This window comes from Vulpes lagopus, chromosome 12, assembly GCF_018345385.1.
Source record: "Vulpes lagopus strain Blue_001 chromosome 12, ASM1834538v1, whole genome shotgun sequence".
In the NCBI taxonomy this organism is placed as follows: domain Eukaryota; kingdom Metazoa; phylum Chordata; class Mammalia; order Carnivora; family Canidae; genus Vulpes; species Vulpes lagopus.
Window position 1 is genome coordinate 20,101,237 of NC_054835.1, and position 12,919 is coordinate 20,114,155.

Here is a 12,919-nt window from a genome sequence, read left to right on the forward strand (position 1 = left end):
GGCAGTCTCTGTTGTAAGGGCCCCTGAGAAAAGCAGGGGGTGGTCACCTACACGTCTTGCCCCTCCTCTCTAGATGCTGGGATGCATCAGCCCCTTGCTATGTGGCCCTGCCCATGCAGGATGGCAGGAGGAACTCGTCTCTGGGAACTCAGAAATGGGTTGGAGCTTGACCTTGACCTCCAGGTCTGCAGCACCAGGGCAAGCCTAAAGGCAGGAGTCCCCTATTTCTCTGACTGACAATGATGATAGTCTGACGCCCCTTCTGGGGAGAAGCTCTGTAGAGGGAGAGGCTGATGTGAGTCGGGGATTTGCACCTCTGCTAGTGAAAGGGTCCAGGTATTGCTGCCCCTCATTCTGACAGAGGCCCACTGACCACTACTGCGGTGAGGTAGTGTATGTAGGGTGTAGGGGTCCTCACGGGTTGGCATGAAACTCAGTAAACTGATCCCCACCCAGGGTCTGGTCCTCAACGTTATAGGGCCCAAGGATGGGTTCTGTTATGCACCCTAGAAAGTCAGCCTCCTGGAGGGACTATTACCTTGAAATGTGCCCTAGACTGACATGCCAGCTAGGCTGCTAGAAGGACCTGGCCCTTTCCTGGGTCTGGCACACTCTGGGTCACTATCCAAGGACTTGCCTGTTTCTGGAATCAAGGCTCCCATAGCTGAATTACTGGTCAGAGGGGTGGTGGCCAGGCAGGAGAGCAGGAGGAGAAGCCGAGGCCTGAGGACTGCTTCATGCAGCCATGGCAGGGCTTGCCATCCTTCCCTGTGCCTGGCCTGGGAATGCCACCTTCTCAGTGGAGCCCTGCTTGCCTCTGGACCAACCGCCAGGTCCTCCTGGCATGCTTGCCTGATCCACCTCTCCTTCCATGCTGGGGTGTTCCTAATTCATCTGTTGAAGCTGCTGACCCACAGGCCTGGCGAACATGCTGCCACTTCCCACAGCCCGGCTATTGCTGAGCCAGGGTCTCAGGGCTGAGAGTTAGTAGTTGCAGCCAGGGTTAGGGCAGGAAGACACCATCCATGAGAGCTGGCCCTGGACTGGCGTGCGTACCCCTCTCCTCAGGGTGCATGAGCTGGAGGAGATGGTGAAAGATCAGGAGACCATGGCTGAGCAGGCCCTGGAGGAGGAGGCACGACGACACCGTGAAGCCTATAGCAAGCTGGAGAGAGAGAAGAGCACGGAGATCGAGCTGCTCAACACCAGGTGGGCCCCTGCCAGGGACAGCCTCCCCGCAGAGCCCTCTGCCCGCGGCTGCACCCTCCACTCCTAGTCCGGGCCTATGGGACAGGCACGGTCCCCATTGTATAGATGGAATGCTGAGCCCGGAGAAAAGCCCTCTGTTCTAACAGTTCTCCTCTTGATCCCTGAGCAGCTGAACACGTTTGCCAGGAAGTATATAACAGAATCATCGTAGTAGCATTGCTCATACTAGGTACACCTGGAAATAACACTCCTGTCTATCAACGAGAGAACAGGTGGAAGAACAGTGGGTCTAATGTCCAGGCTCGGGGCTCCCCCTGCTGTCAGATTCTCCCAACCCTGAACACTTGGATGTGTGGACCCTGGGTCCCCGGGACCAAGGTCAATGGAAAAGCAGGGCCTGGTTTCCTTTGGGCTTTTGGGCTGCAGGGATAGCTGTTGGAAGCTGAGGCCAGCAGAGAGAGGAGTATTGGCCTGGGAATCTGGGTTGGTCACCCTTCAGCTCCATGACTTTGGACCTACCGTGTCATTTCCTGGGCCCTACTTTCCCCATCTGTCATCCCTCCCTTCCTGCCCCGTCGAGTGACTATGAGGGCAGGTGAGATGTTGCATATCAGAGTAGTACGCATAGGTAAAGACCATGAAAAAGTCCCAGGACTGCCCTCACTACAGGCCAGGAAGGCCACCCGTAAGCTACCTCTCCCTGGCAGAGAGGACGGCTACCCCTGTGCTCCTGGGGAGCCCAGAGGGCAGTGGAGGTCAGGAGGCCATCGCTCCAGGAAGAAAGTGTTAAGTGCAAAGGAGAGGGAATGTTCTGTAGGAGTCAGTGGAGAAATGACCCTACACTATTCTGGTGCCACTGACAGCCCAGCTCCCCTGCCCTCTTCTTGGGTCACTTAAGGCAACCTGGGTACCTGGGCTGTGTCTCCTCATGGAATCCATTAGGACAGCATCCTGTGAACACTAACACAGAGGATTATGACCACCAGAACCAGTCCCCGTGGGTGTCAGAGGTGGCTGCCGGGAGAGCCAAGCAAAGAGCCTGGGGGGAGATGCCAGGGAGAGAAAGCAAATATTGTCATTGGTTTACCAGTGTGAGTTCTAATAGGAGGGCCCAGCCACAGGAGCCGCAGGAAGACTATTTAGCAGGAAAACCTCCCCTCTGTTGTTTGAGGCTCTAAGGATACGTGCAAAAAGAATCCCATGTTCTTATTCACAAATGAATGTTTCTTTTTATCAAAAACATAAGGATGGTGATTCATTGTTTTTACCATTTTGCCTCGGATGACAGGAAGCTCAAAGCTGTGTTACCATCTGGAACAACTATTCATATTCTCTTGGTCTCTCGCTCTCTGTTGCTTTCTGGCATCTTTCCTCCTCCAGGCAGCAGAAGATCGCTGCAGATTGTCTGTCTATTGTAAGATCACCTCCATTGCTGACATTTTTGTCTTTCTCCTTCCCCCCAGAGTGCAGCAGCTAGAGGAGGAAAATGTGGAGCTCAGAACAACAGTGACCCGGCTCAAGGCACAGACAGAGAAGCTGGATGAGGTGAGCGGCAGGTCGCGGCGTCTCTCAGACTTGGATCTGGAGCTGAATCCACAGAGAGGCAGTGTTGTCCACAAAGACCCTTAGTTGCTAGTTTCTGGAATTCTAATATTATTGCCCTAGGGGCGCCTTGGTGGCTCAGTAGGTTAAGCATCTGCCTTTAGCTCAGGTCATGATCTTGGGGTCCTGGGATCGAGTCCTGCATCCAACTCCTTGCTCAGCGGGCAGTCTGCTTCTCTTCTCCCTCTGCTCCTGCAAGTTTTTTCTCTCTCTCAAATAAATAAATGAAATCATTTAAAAATTGCCTTAAGAACAAAAAGCAATAAAATATGAATAGTAATTTGTCTTTCTATATTTCTGATTTTCCAAATTTTTCTTATTGTGAATATATTTTCTTATATAATGGAGGAAAACAATAATAAACCAAAGAGAAGGAGGTTAGCTTTCGTTTGGCTGCACCTGATTCAGGTTTCATCTGGCACCGCTGGAGGACTTCAGAGGCCTCACCTCTTTTAGCTGTGTTTCTAGAATCACAAGGGACCTGGCTGCTTCCTTAAGCAGTGACTCAGAGGGCCCCGTCCAGGAGGCTGTCTGGATTCCCAGCCCCACACCGGGTCCCGGGGCAGGGTGAGCCTCTCTGGGAGCTCTCCTCCCTGACTCGGTGCCCCCGGTGCCCCCGGTGCCCCCGCCTCCAGGAGCGGCAGCGCATGTCCGACCGGCTGGAGGACACAAGCCTGCGGCTCAAGGATGAGACGGATCTGTACAAGCGCGTGATGGACAAGCTGCGGCAGAACCGCCTTGAGTTCCAGAAGGAGCGGGAGGCGACGCAGGAGGTGGGTCCCCGGGCTGGGGGGTCGGGGGTGGGGGCACCAGGGCTTCGTCCCGCAGCCCTGCTCCCCCAGCCGTCCCCCAGCCCGCCTCTCTCCCATGCAGCTCATCGAGGACTTGCGAAAGGAGCTGGAGCACCTGCAGATGTTCAAGCTGGACTGCGAGCGGCCGGGCAGGGGTCGCAGCTCGTCCTCTGGCCTGGGCGAGTTCAATACCAGGGCCCGCGAGGTGGAGCTGGAGCATGAGGTCAAGCGGCTCAAGCAGGTAGGCCTCGGAGCCTCGGGCCCCACAGGATGGGTCTCTGAGGGGCCGAGGGCTGGAGCACTGCCCTCCCACACGCAGTCCCGTCTGCTCCTGTCTGCTCCCCTCGACCGCCCTGACCATCGGGGCTGCTCAGCCCTACCTCCCTGCTTGGCAAGGTGGCGAGCCCCAGGGGCTCTCCTTGGAGGCCATGAGAAGAAATAGACACCACTCTGCTGTCCTTGGTGATGGGCTGGCGAATGAGACCCCACCCCGCCCAGCTGCACAGCGCTGTCTCGCTGTGTTGGTTCTCCCAGAAGCAGATCCCGAGCCCAAGGTTCCATTTCAGATGGTTCCCAGGAGCACTTCCATGACTGGGGAACAGGATCAGGAGGGGCAGAGACCAAGCGGGGCAGTGATGGCAAGTGGAGCCCCCACTCAGCCTAGCCTGACCCCAGGGGGGGCAGGAAACTGCTGTATAGATTATACCCCCGAGCTGGCTTCACCAGCATCCCACAGCAGTCCTAAAACCCCGGCTCTTTCTCATTCATGACAGGGCACCCAAAGTCCAAGGTTTGAGCAATTAGGAGACTTTGGGCAAAAGTTAGCCCATGGTGCTGGCACATGGAGTCTGGGCAGGGCACCGTGGGGCCACCCATACTCGGGAGCAAAACTGTCCCTGGAAAGAGTTCTCCCAGAGCAGGATCCTGAACCTAGGTACAGGAGGAGCCCAGAGCCAGCCTGCCAGCCCAGGGACCCCGGAGCATCACTTGTATGGAGCACTCGTGTTGAAAAAGGAGCCACCCAGTGGGCAGGGTCCCCACATGGGACTTCAGGAGCTCCTCTGCTGGCTCACCCACCCTCAAGGAGGAAGGGATGGCCAGGAGCCCTGCCCCTATCTGGAAAGCTAGTGCTCTTGAGTGGGCCTATAACTCCTCCTCAGGTCCCCAGGACCTCCCGAGACCGAGGCCTTCCCCCTGAGCCTGGTAGAGGCCACATCATTTCTGGGTATCTTGAGCTAGCCAAGACTCACGCCTGAGGGGAGGGTCCTGGTGGGAGTCAGGAGACTGTGAATGCCAAGAAGTGGGTTCTGGTGGGTTCTGGACACTTCTTGGGGCTGACACTGCCTTTGTCCTGTTCCACAGGAGAATCATAAGCTGCGAGATCAGAATGATGACTTGAATGGACAGATCTTGAGCCTCAGCCTCTATGAAGCAAAGAACCTCTTTGCCACCCAGACCAAAGCCCAGTCTCTGGCTGCAGAAATAGACACAGCCTCTCGCGATGAGGTAACGTGCCCACCCGTTCTTGCTCTGGAGCTTGGCCCTTCCTCTGTGAGCCACTTCCTATCCCCATGTGCTGTGATGAGAAGCCCCAGGCTGCCCCAAGTGGAAAAAGCAGACCAGAGCCTGGTTCCTGAGAGTCCCCATCTATAGCTCCCTGCAGCATGCTGAGCTGTGAGGGAACCTGGCTCTAGGTGGAGTTACATCGGCTCTGATTCCTTGCCTGTGCAGGGAGAAGCATGGATTTGGGAACAGTGAAGTCTGAGTCTTAGCTCTGCCAGAAACATGCCAAATGGCCAGTTGACCAATACGTTTCCATCAACCTCTCCTAGTATAGGAGAGGCTGGAACTCACCTTCCTCCAGCCCACAGGGGGAAAGGCACTAGCGTTCTTGAGCACTTGCTTGTAGTATATCTTCCGACACCTCAAAGGCTTTCTGGACATTTCCATGTCACAGATTGGGAAACTAGGACACAGGTCACCCAGCCCGTGGAGAGAGGACCCAGGTCTCCAGAACCAAAGTCCATTCCTTCTTCCCCACCAGGGTGTGGTTATAAAAGATCAGGCCTCCAAAATACCCTGGTTACATTTTAACATGAATCCTAAGAAGTCCCTGAACCCCTTAGTCTGGGCTTGGGATGAAGAGCTAAGAGCTAATCCCTAGTCTCAAAGGGATCAAGCCTGGGGCCAGAGCCAGCTTTTCAGGGATATCCTAAAGGACACGTCAGGATGGACCTGTGCTCGGGGAGTGGCAGGGATGGGGTGAGGAAGGGGCCATTTCAGGTAGAGGAAACAGCTAGAGGTGGCCTGGAGTCCCAGCTTAAGGCCCTAGGACTTTGGATGTCATTTTTTTAAAAAAAAGATTTTTATTTATTTATTTATTTATTTATTTATTTATTTATTTACTTATTTATCTATTTATCTATTTATTTATTTGTTTGTTTGTTTATTTATTTATTTATGAGAGCCAGAGAGCCAGAGACACAGGCAGAGGGAGAAGCAGGCTCCCTGTGGGGAGCCCGATGCAGGACTCCATCCCAGGACCTGGGGATTATGGCCTGAGCCAAAGGCAGACACTCAACCACTGAGCCACCCAGGTGCCCCTGGAAGTCGTTCTTGACTGTAAATGTCTTTGGCCAGTGTTCTCAGCCTGTACCAAGTAATTACTCACGCTTGGGTCACTCCACAGACCAATTCTGATCCCTGGGGGTGGGGCGTGGGCATCTGCAGAGCCCACACCTTTGGTGTGTATTCTTACTGCTTTTGCTTGTTTCTGGCCCCTGAGTGCTGAGGCTGGCCTTGGGGCTGCCTTGCCCAGAGTCTCCTTAGCCCCTCTGTCGTGGGGTACCGGGTTGCTGCTGAGCCTCTGACCTGCCTCTCCTGTTCCCTCCAGCTCATGGAAGCCCTAAAGGAACAAGAGGAGATCAACTTCCGGCTGAGGCAGTACATGGACAAGATAATCCTGGCCATCCTGGACCACAACCCCTCCATCCTTGAGATCAAACACTGAGATAAGGGCTGGCTGCGGCACGGCCTCAGGGACCCTCAAGACCCCCAGACCTGCCTGAGGATGCGGCCCCAGCCGGGCCTCACACACACACCGGAAATGTATCTCTGGCCACCCTGTCCTGTGTGCGGTGTGTATGCGGGGAAACCGTGCACACAGCAAGGGCTGAACGTGGGGCCGTGGCCGTGGAGGACCTCTGTGCAGTCGCTATCCGTGCATTCTGTGGTCCCTGCGCAAGGACAGACAGTACTGGTGGTGGGAAGGACAGGGTCTGCTATCAGGAGCTGCTGTGATCACGAGAACTGGAAGATTGTGTTTCAGATACTGGATAAAAATGATTCTACCTCTGGGGATAAGGATTAAATCACGCGCTAGTGAGACAGGCTCTTTCACCCCACCGCTGTTCCCTCTGGGAGTGGGAGCAGATTGAAGATTTTTTCTAGGAGCTGGAATGCCCAACAGCTGCATCCTCCCCAACCTCTTCGGCCACCTCTGAAGCCTAGGTGCTCAGGCTCTGAAAGGAGGAAGGGGCCCTCCCAGAGCCCCTCCCAGGCTGGCAGCCCCCCGTGATGCTTGTGTGCTGTGTGTCCAAAGGACTCGGGCCTACAGAGGAGCTGACGTGGGGCGACCTTCGTTGTAAGGGTTCTTGGCATTTTGAGAGTTCCCCGTACACTTCCCCATCCCTACTTCACCTACCTCTTTCTGTTTGATTTTTAAGACCGTGAAAAATAAGCAGCACTTCACTTGGGTGTACAATGAAGGGATTAAAAGGAAGGAGACGTGCTGGGGGCCAAGGGTGTCTCAAGCACGTATTGGCGTTGGGCATCCCAAGACTTGCTTTTCAGGGAGGAGCGTGTTCCCATCCCTGTTCTGTCTCCTTCCCTCTGGCTGCATTTTCCCAGGAGCCCGCAGGTACTGGTGGGCTGGGAGTGGGCCCTGCTTTCCAACTCCTGTTCTCCACGTGGCCTGGGGACAGCAGGCCTCAGCCTATGATTTTTGGATTCTGAGCTCTGGGCTTGGCTCAGCTGGATAGCAAGGTCCCCGCGTTCCAGCACCGTTCAAAAACACTCTTGCATTCCGATCTCTGCCAGGAGAGGGGTGCTGGCGAGAGACACAGTTGGGGTCAGACATTTTAGGGAAACCTTAGTCTTCCATCCTCCTGACATGTGCTGGAAAGGCACACTCTGGATTTTTAATGTGATCTTTTGTTCTAGGCAGCTGGGAGTAGATATGGTACTTTGAGTTTTACTTTGAGTTTGTCTCAGTTGTATATGGCTTGTCATTCATTTCTTTAGTCCAAACATGTATGAACTACGTGTAGATAAATATGAATGGTCTTATATCCCCCCCCCCCACCCCCGCTGCAGTTTCGTGTTGTCTTCAGCAACTCTAGTGTAAAAAGGAAGGTTTAGGCATGTTGGGGGAGGGGCATGGAAGCGTGTGCACAGAGAAGAGAGGGCAGGAGAGGGTGAGAAGGGGCTTGGGGTCTTGGGTATGTATGTACCCTGTTCACAAAGGTAGGGATTGGCCAGGACCGATCTTCGTTCCATTCCACTCAACTTCTGCTTTGTTGGCTTGTGTGATTTCTGCTTAAGCATATGTTTGGGATTTGTTCCATGCTACAGATAATGGGGCTGCCTTGGTCTGATCCAGGACTTTGGGGCCACCTACCCCAGGAAGACTAGGGCAAGGGATCAGTCTAAGAGTCTCTCAAGCCCCTAGGATGCTGGTCCCCTTGGCTCTTCCAGGGGTCTGAGGAGCAGCAGTAGAAAGAAGGCCAAGAGGAGTGGATTTCTTGAGAATATGCTAATAGTAGAGAATGGTCCCGAATTGAAGGGAAAGAAGGACCTATCATGACTTGGCTTTGGTCTGGATTTTACTTTGGAAGGAGTCCTACAGAGGCCAACCAGATCAAGGTCCTCAAGGTCCATGGGGGACTCGCCCCAGGGGTGAACATTTTATACATAAAACTTTATATGCCCTTTAGCTGCACTGGTATGGAATTCCAGAGAAGGTCTCAGAGGCCTGGGTTACACAGTCCCTATGTGGGAGGGAGTTTCTGCTTTGTTGCAGAGGGACGGAAAAGGTGGGCTGACAATGTTTTGCTGCCTCCTTCCTGAAGGGGGCACCACAGGACCAGCCTCCCCGAGGAAGCCGGAGTCTGAACCGCCCCAAGGGGACCTGGTGCTGTGCATGGGATCTCTGGAAGACCGCCGACTTTAAAATGAGGCCTGGGTTACATGGACTTTGTCTCAAGTTAAATCCAACTTTCTGTAGCCAAAATCTTCTAAAACCTAGGCTAACTGGCTTTTAAAGTGTCTTTAGCTGCCCTTCCATGCGGGAAAGCAAGCCCTAACGGAGGCACATGGCCCCAGGGCCCCAGCCCCATGGCCCCAGCAGGGGTTCCAGAGCGCCCTAACTCTGGGGGCAGGTGGGGCCGACCCCGCCCCCCCCCCAGTGCTTCCCCCTCCTCTTCGTGTTGTCCGCGTGAAAGTTCTGCACTTGCCCCTCGGCCCTGGAGCCGCTGGGTTGGACACACGACGCCCAGCTCCCTGTGCATTCCGGCAAACGGAAGCTAACTCCCAGTAGAAGTTACGTTCCACGCAATGCTTGGGACACGTTCAAAATGGGGAGATTTTAAAATTCTGCCACCTGGGCCGAATCCCCAGAGGTTCTGATGCCAGTGGTGTGGGGGCGCGGCCCAGGTATTTGGAAAGGTTAAAGAGTTCCCCAGGTGATTATAATTTAACTAGGTGCCTGGGTAGGGGGGATGCGCTTTGTGTTTTGTTTTTGCTGAACCTGGCAACTCTACCAAGTAGGGATTCGTAGTAACTCTTCCGAGGTTTAGGGGAGTTTCGGGGGCACAGGAAGGGGGGTTCTGCAACAGACCCAACGTCTTAACACAGCATTCGGCCATCCTTACATCCAACTGGAAGGCAAAGAAAATTTGCAGAATCAGTGAGTGAGCTTTGGTCAAGTCAGACAAATTATTTTTTGAGTTGGTAGATTCTTTGAGACTTGTCAGAGGGAGATTCCTTTATTTTGACTTTATTTCTGACTTACTGCAAACCTCTAACAGAGCCCAAGAACGTCCCAAAGCACTTGGACCTGAAACAGTGGTTTTCAGCTTGAGCTGTGCATCGGGATAACCTGGGGAGGCTTGGGAACTGTGCTGACTAGGCCGAATCGCCGGCTGCCCGGCCCCAAGATTCCAATTTAATCAGTGTGGGGGTAGCCCAGGCATCCAGATGTTCAGAGAGCTCCCCGGGTCATGCTGATGTGTAGCCCAAGGTTGAGACTGGAAGGTTGCTAGTCAGGGGTAGAGGAAATGGGTGGAACTGCCTGTCTGATTTGTAACCCAGATTCTACCTTAACGGTGGGGTGTCAGTGGCTTTGAAGGGTAGTGAGAAGTGGGTGGATCCCTCACCCCGGATGGGAGGCCAGGTGCCTTCAGGAACTGGTGTATCCAGCTGTTCTCACCAGCCTGGGGGTTAACCAACCTAAGTGGGCCTATTCTGGAGCCGGAGTAGAACAGAGTCAAGGGTCAGGGAGGGGTTGTCCCCCTGAAAGCAGCCCCAGAAACAGTCATTTACTTGCATGGCTGAGCAGGAGGGGACGCTGGCTTTTTGGGTTTTGTCTCTGACTGGTTTTCAGGCTGGGTGGATGAGTATCACCCCCCGCTCCTCCACTGTTAGTAGCCAAACCAGCATCCCCCTCCATGTCCTGGAGGCTCCGGGCACTAGTCTGCTGGCAAGTCTGGTTCCTGCCCCAGTCAGGTCCTGGTGGTCAGGAGGGCACAGTGTAGGTGTTTTTGTTTCAATGAGGAACTTAATAACCAGCAGGGGCCAGTGGGGCCTGGTGGCTCAGGAAGAAATTAAGCCCACTTTTTGTGCTCTTGGGTATGTGTGTTCAATGCATTAGCAGATTTAAACCCAAAAGCAGGGTAAGTTTGGGGATGGTCACCATGCTGAGGAAAGGACTGTTCGGCTGGCAGATCCATAGCGACTCTTTTAAAAAGAGCTAAAGAGGGTTTTAGGTTGAGTGTCGGCATCCTCACTGGTGTTCCCCCTTTGGGACTAGGGCAGCCCCTGTAGGGTGATGCTTCCGGCTGATGGAGACAGATCGGCCTGCTGAGGGACCACGTACCTGGCAATTTCCTCCCCCCCCCCCCCCCCCCCCCCCCGCTGACCTTAGGGACCTTCTGGGCCTGCCCTACCCACACAGGAGAACAGCCCTAAGGCCCTTCTGCCACTCTCTGCTGCCTACATGAGAAAATCAGCTGTCCTCTGGAAAGGTTTCTAAAAGTATAGACCCTGGTGAAAGTGTGAGGCTATAGGATGTCGGTACCCCTGTCTCATAGGCTCCTTCTCTGTCTCTGTGGCTGTAAGGGAGGGCTGTCTGCCCCGAGCAGGAGGGTGGCTGAGAATGGGATCCCACCCAGGGCTGCCCTGTGCAGGATGTGAGTGCTGTTGCCTGGGGTGGGGACTGGGCTTCCTGCCGGGCCCCTGGGTGGGGGTTGGGGGGACTGCACCTCCTGCCAGGCCCCTCTGCTTTGCTGTGCTGCACAGGCCGTGTTTTGTCCGCATGGTTTGGGGTCATTGTCCTTGTGCCTTTTTTATTCCCTGTCTCCACTGTACAGGATTCTCCACGCCCCCCACTGCCCCTTTTCTATATCCTCTCGTTCACCCCGGTCCTCTCGAAGCCCCGTCAGTGTGTACATAGCGTCCCACTGGGTGTCCGCGTGCATCTAGCATGCCCTCCTCCACGCTGGGTGTGCTCCCAGGCCAGGCCTCCCAGCACGTTTATCCACTTGGAGAGGCTCTGCCTCCTGCTCCTCGCTCAGCCTCGCAGACTTGATAACTTGTACAGAACTCTTTTCATTATGGTCTTAAGCTTGGAGGGCTCGGACCCACTTAGCCCCTCATCTAGCCTGCAGCTAGTTTAGAAGCCTTGCACACCAGAAAAGGGTAACTTTTGTGTCAAGCACCTTCTCCCACACACCTCTTCCTGTATTGGGGTCAACATTTCTAGAAAGCAGAGTGCACCTTCCTAACCATGGGCCCCCGGGCCGGGCAGTACGGGGTCTGCAGCAGCGCCCCAGGCCCTAGAGCAGTGCGGCTCCCCGCACTTGGCACAGGGCTGCTTCAGGACCACCGCCATCTGGTGTCTCGAACAGCTTTGGACTCCAGGTGGGAAGAAAGAAGAGGCTGCTTGCTGCTCCCCCGGCCCATCGTTAACAACTGCCGAGCTCTTCCTCCTCCTCCCAAGGTGCTCAGACCCGAGTGCCATTAACTCCCGGACTGCTGACTGGCCTGCCCTGGGACCGGCGTTGTTGAGGACTCGCCTCGGCTCCCTTTGTCCCAGCTCTTCCTGCTGTCTTGGCTGGATCCCCCAGGGCCCAGATGGGATAAGCTGTGCGTGTGGCCTCCTGGCCAAGGGTTGGTTGGTTGGTTAGATGGCTTTGACTCTGTGGGATTCCACTTGAGTCTTCCCCCAGGAGCCTCCATCTGGAAGCAGGCTTAACTTTGGGGCTGGGGTGAGCCCTCCACCTCCAGGCCCTAGGGGAGGGAGGAAGGGGGGAGGCCCAAAGCTGTGTCCCAGGGCCTCAAGCGCTCTGCCTCCTACCTGCTTCTAGCCAAAAAGGAGCAGGCTCTCAGAGGCAGACTCCTTCAGGAACTCTAATGTACAGACCAAGGTGTAAATAAACAGTTTGCTTTTCTTGCCTGACTTGATGATGAATTTCTGTGGCTGGGGGAGGGAGGGTAGAAGAAGTGAGACCTGGTTCCAGGGCTCCTGGGGGACAGACAGTTGTCTCGAGGGCCTGGGTGGCTGGTGCTGTCCTCCAGGAGCAGGGCACAGCAGGGGGTCACCCCACAGACCCTCTTTTTGGCCAGCTGTCCCTAGGAGAGGAGCTGTGGATCCCAGAAGCCCCCCTAACACCACCAGGTCACCCACAGGGCTGTGATATTCAGAAACTTTGTCTTTGCTCCAGCCATGTTCCCTTTCCCAGCAAGGGCCCCCCAGGGGTCTCAGCTTGCTCTGGTCACTGTAATGGGGATCCACTGCCATCTTCCTCCATGTCTGCCACCCTGACTCCCCCGGGTCTCACGCCCAAGTCCTCCCCCTCAAACTTGGTTTCAGATCAACTTGATGGCACAAGTCCTGCAAAGCCCTAGAGCATCAAGGTGACGCCAGGTTGAGTGGCCCAGACCCCCAGATTTCTGCCCTCTCTCTGGGAGTCCAGGTGTGGGGAAGGGATTCACAGCTTCCCCAGGCCCAGCACCTGGAGATGGCCCAGACCCTCAGGACA

At 55.1% G+C, this 12,919-nt stretch overlaps 1 protein-coding gene across 3 annotated transcripts in view; it reads left to right on the plus strand.

Annotated features, from left to right (window-relative positions):
• The window catches only part of RAB11FIP4 (RAB11 family interacting protein 4), a 117,024-nt gene extending 104,688 nt beyond the window's left edge, over positions 1-12,336 (plus strand). For all 3 annotated transcript variants that reach the window (XM_041725033.1, XM_041725034.1, XM_041725035.1), the window contains 6 exons: positions 1,069-1,209; positions 2,673-2,754; positions 3,447-3,584; positions 3,685-3,843; positions 4,965-5,108; positions 6,496-12,336. In XM_041725033.1, coding sequence (XP_041580967.1) covers positions 1,069-1,209; positions 2,673-2,754; positions 3,447-3,584; positions 3,685-3,843; positions 4,965-5,108; positions 6,496-6,612 — 781 coding nt within the window. In that variant the 3' untranslated portion in view covers positions 6,613-12,336. The remainder of the gene's footprint in view (positions 1-1,068; positions 1,210-2,672; positions 2,755-3,446; positions 3,585-3,684; positions 3,844-4,964; positions 5,109-6,495) is intronic.
• The last annotated feature ends 583 nt before the right edge of the window (positions 12,337-12,919 follow it).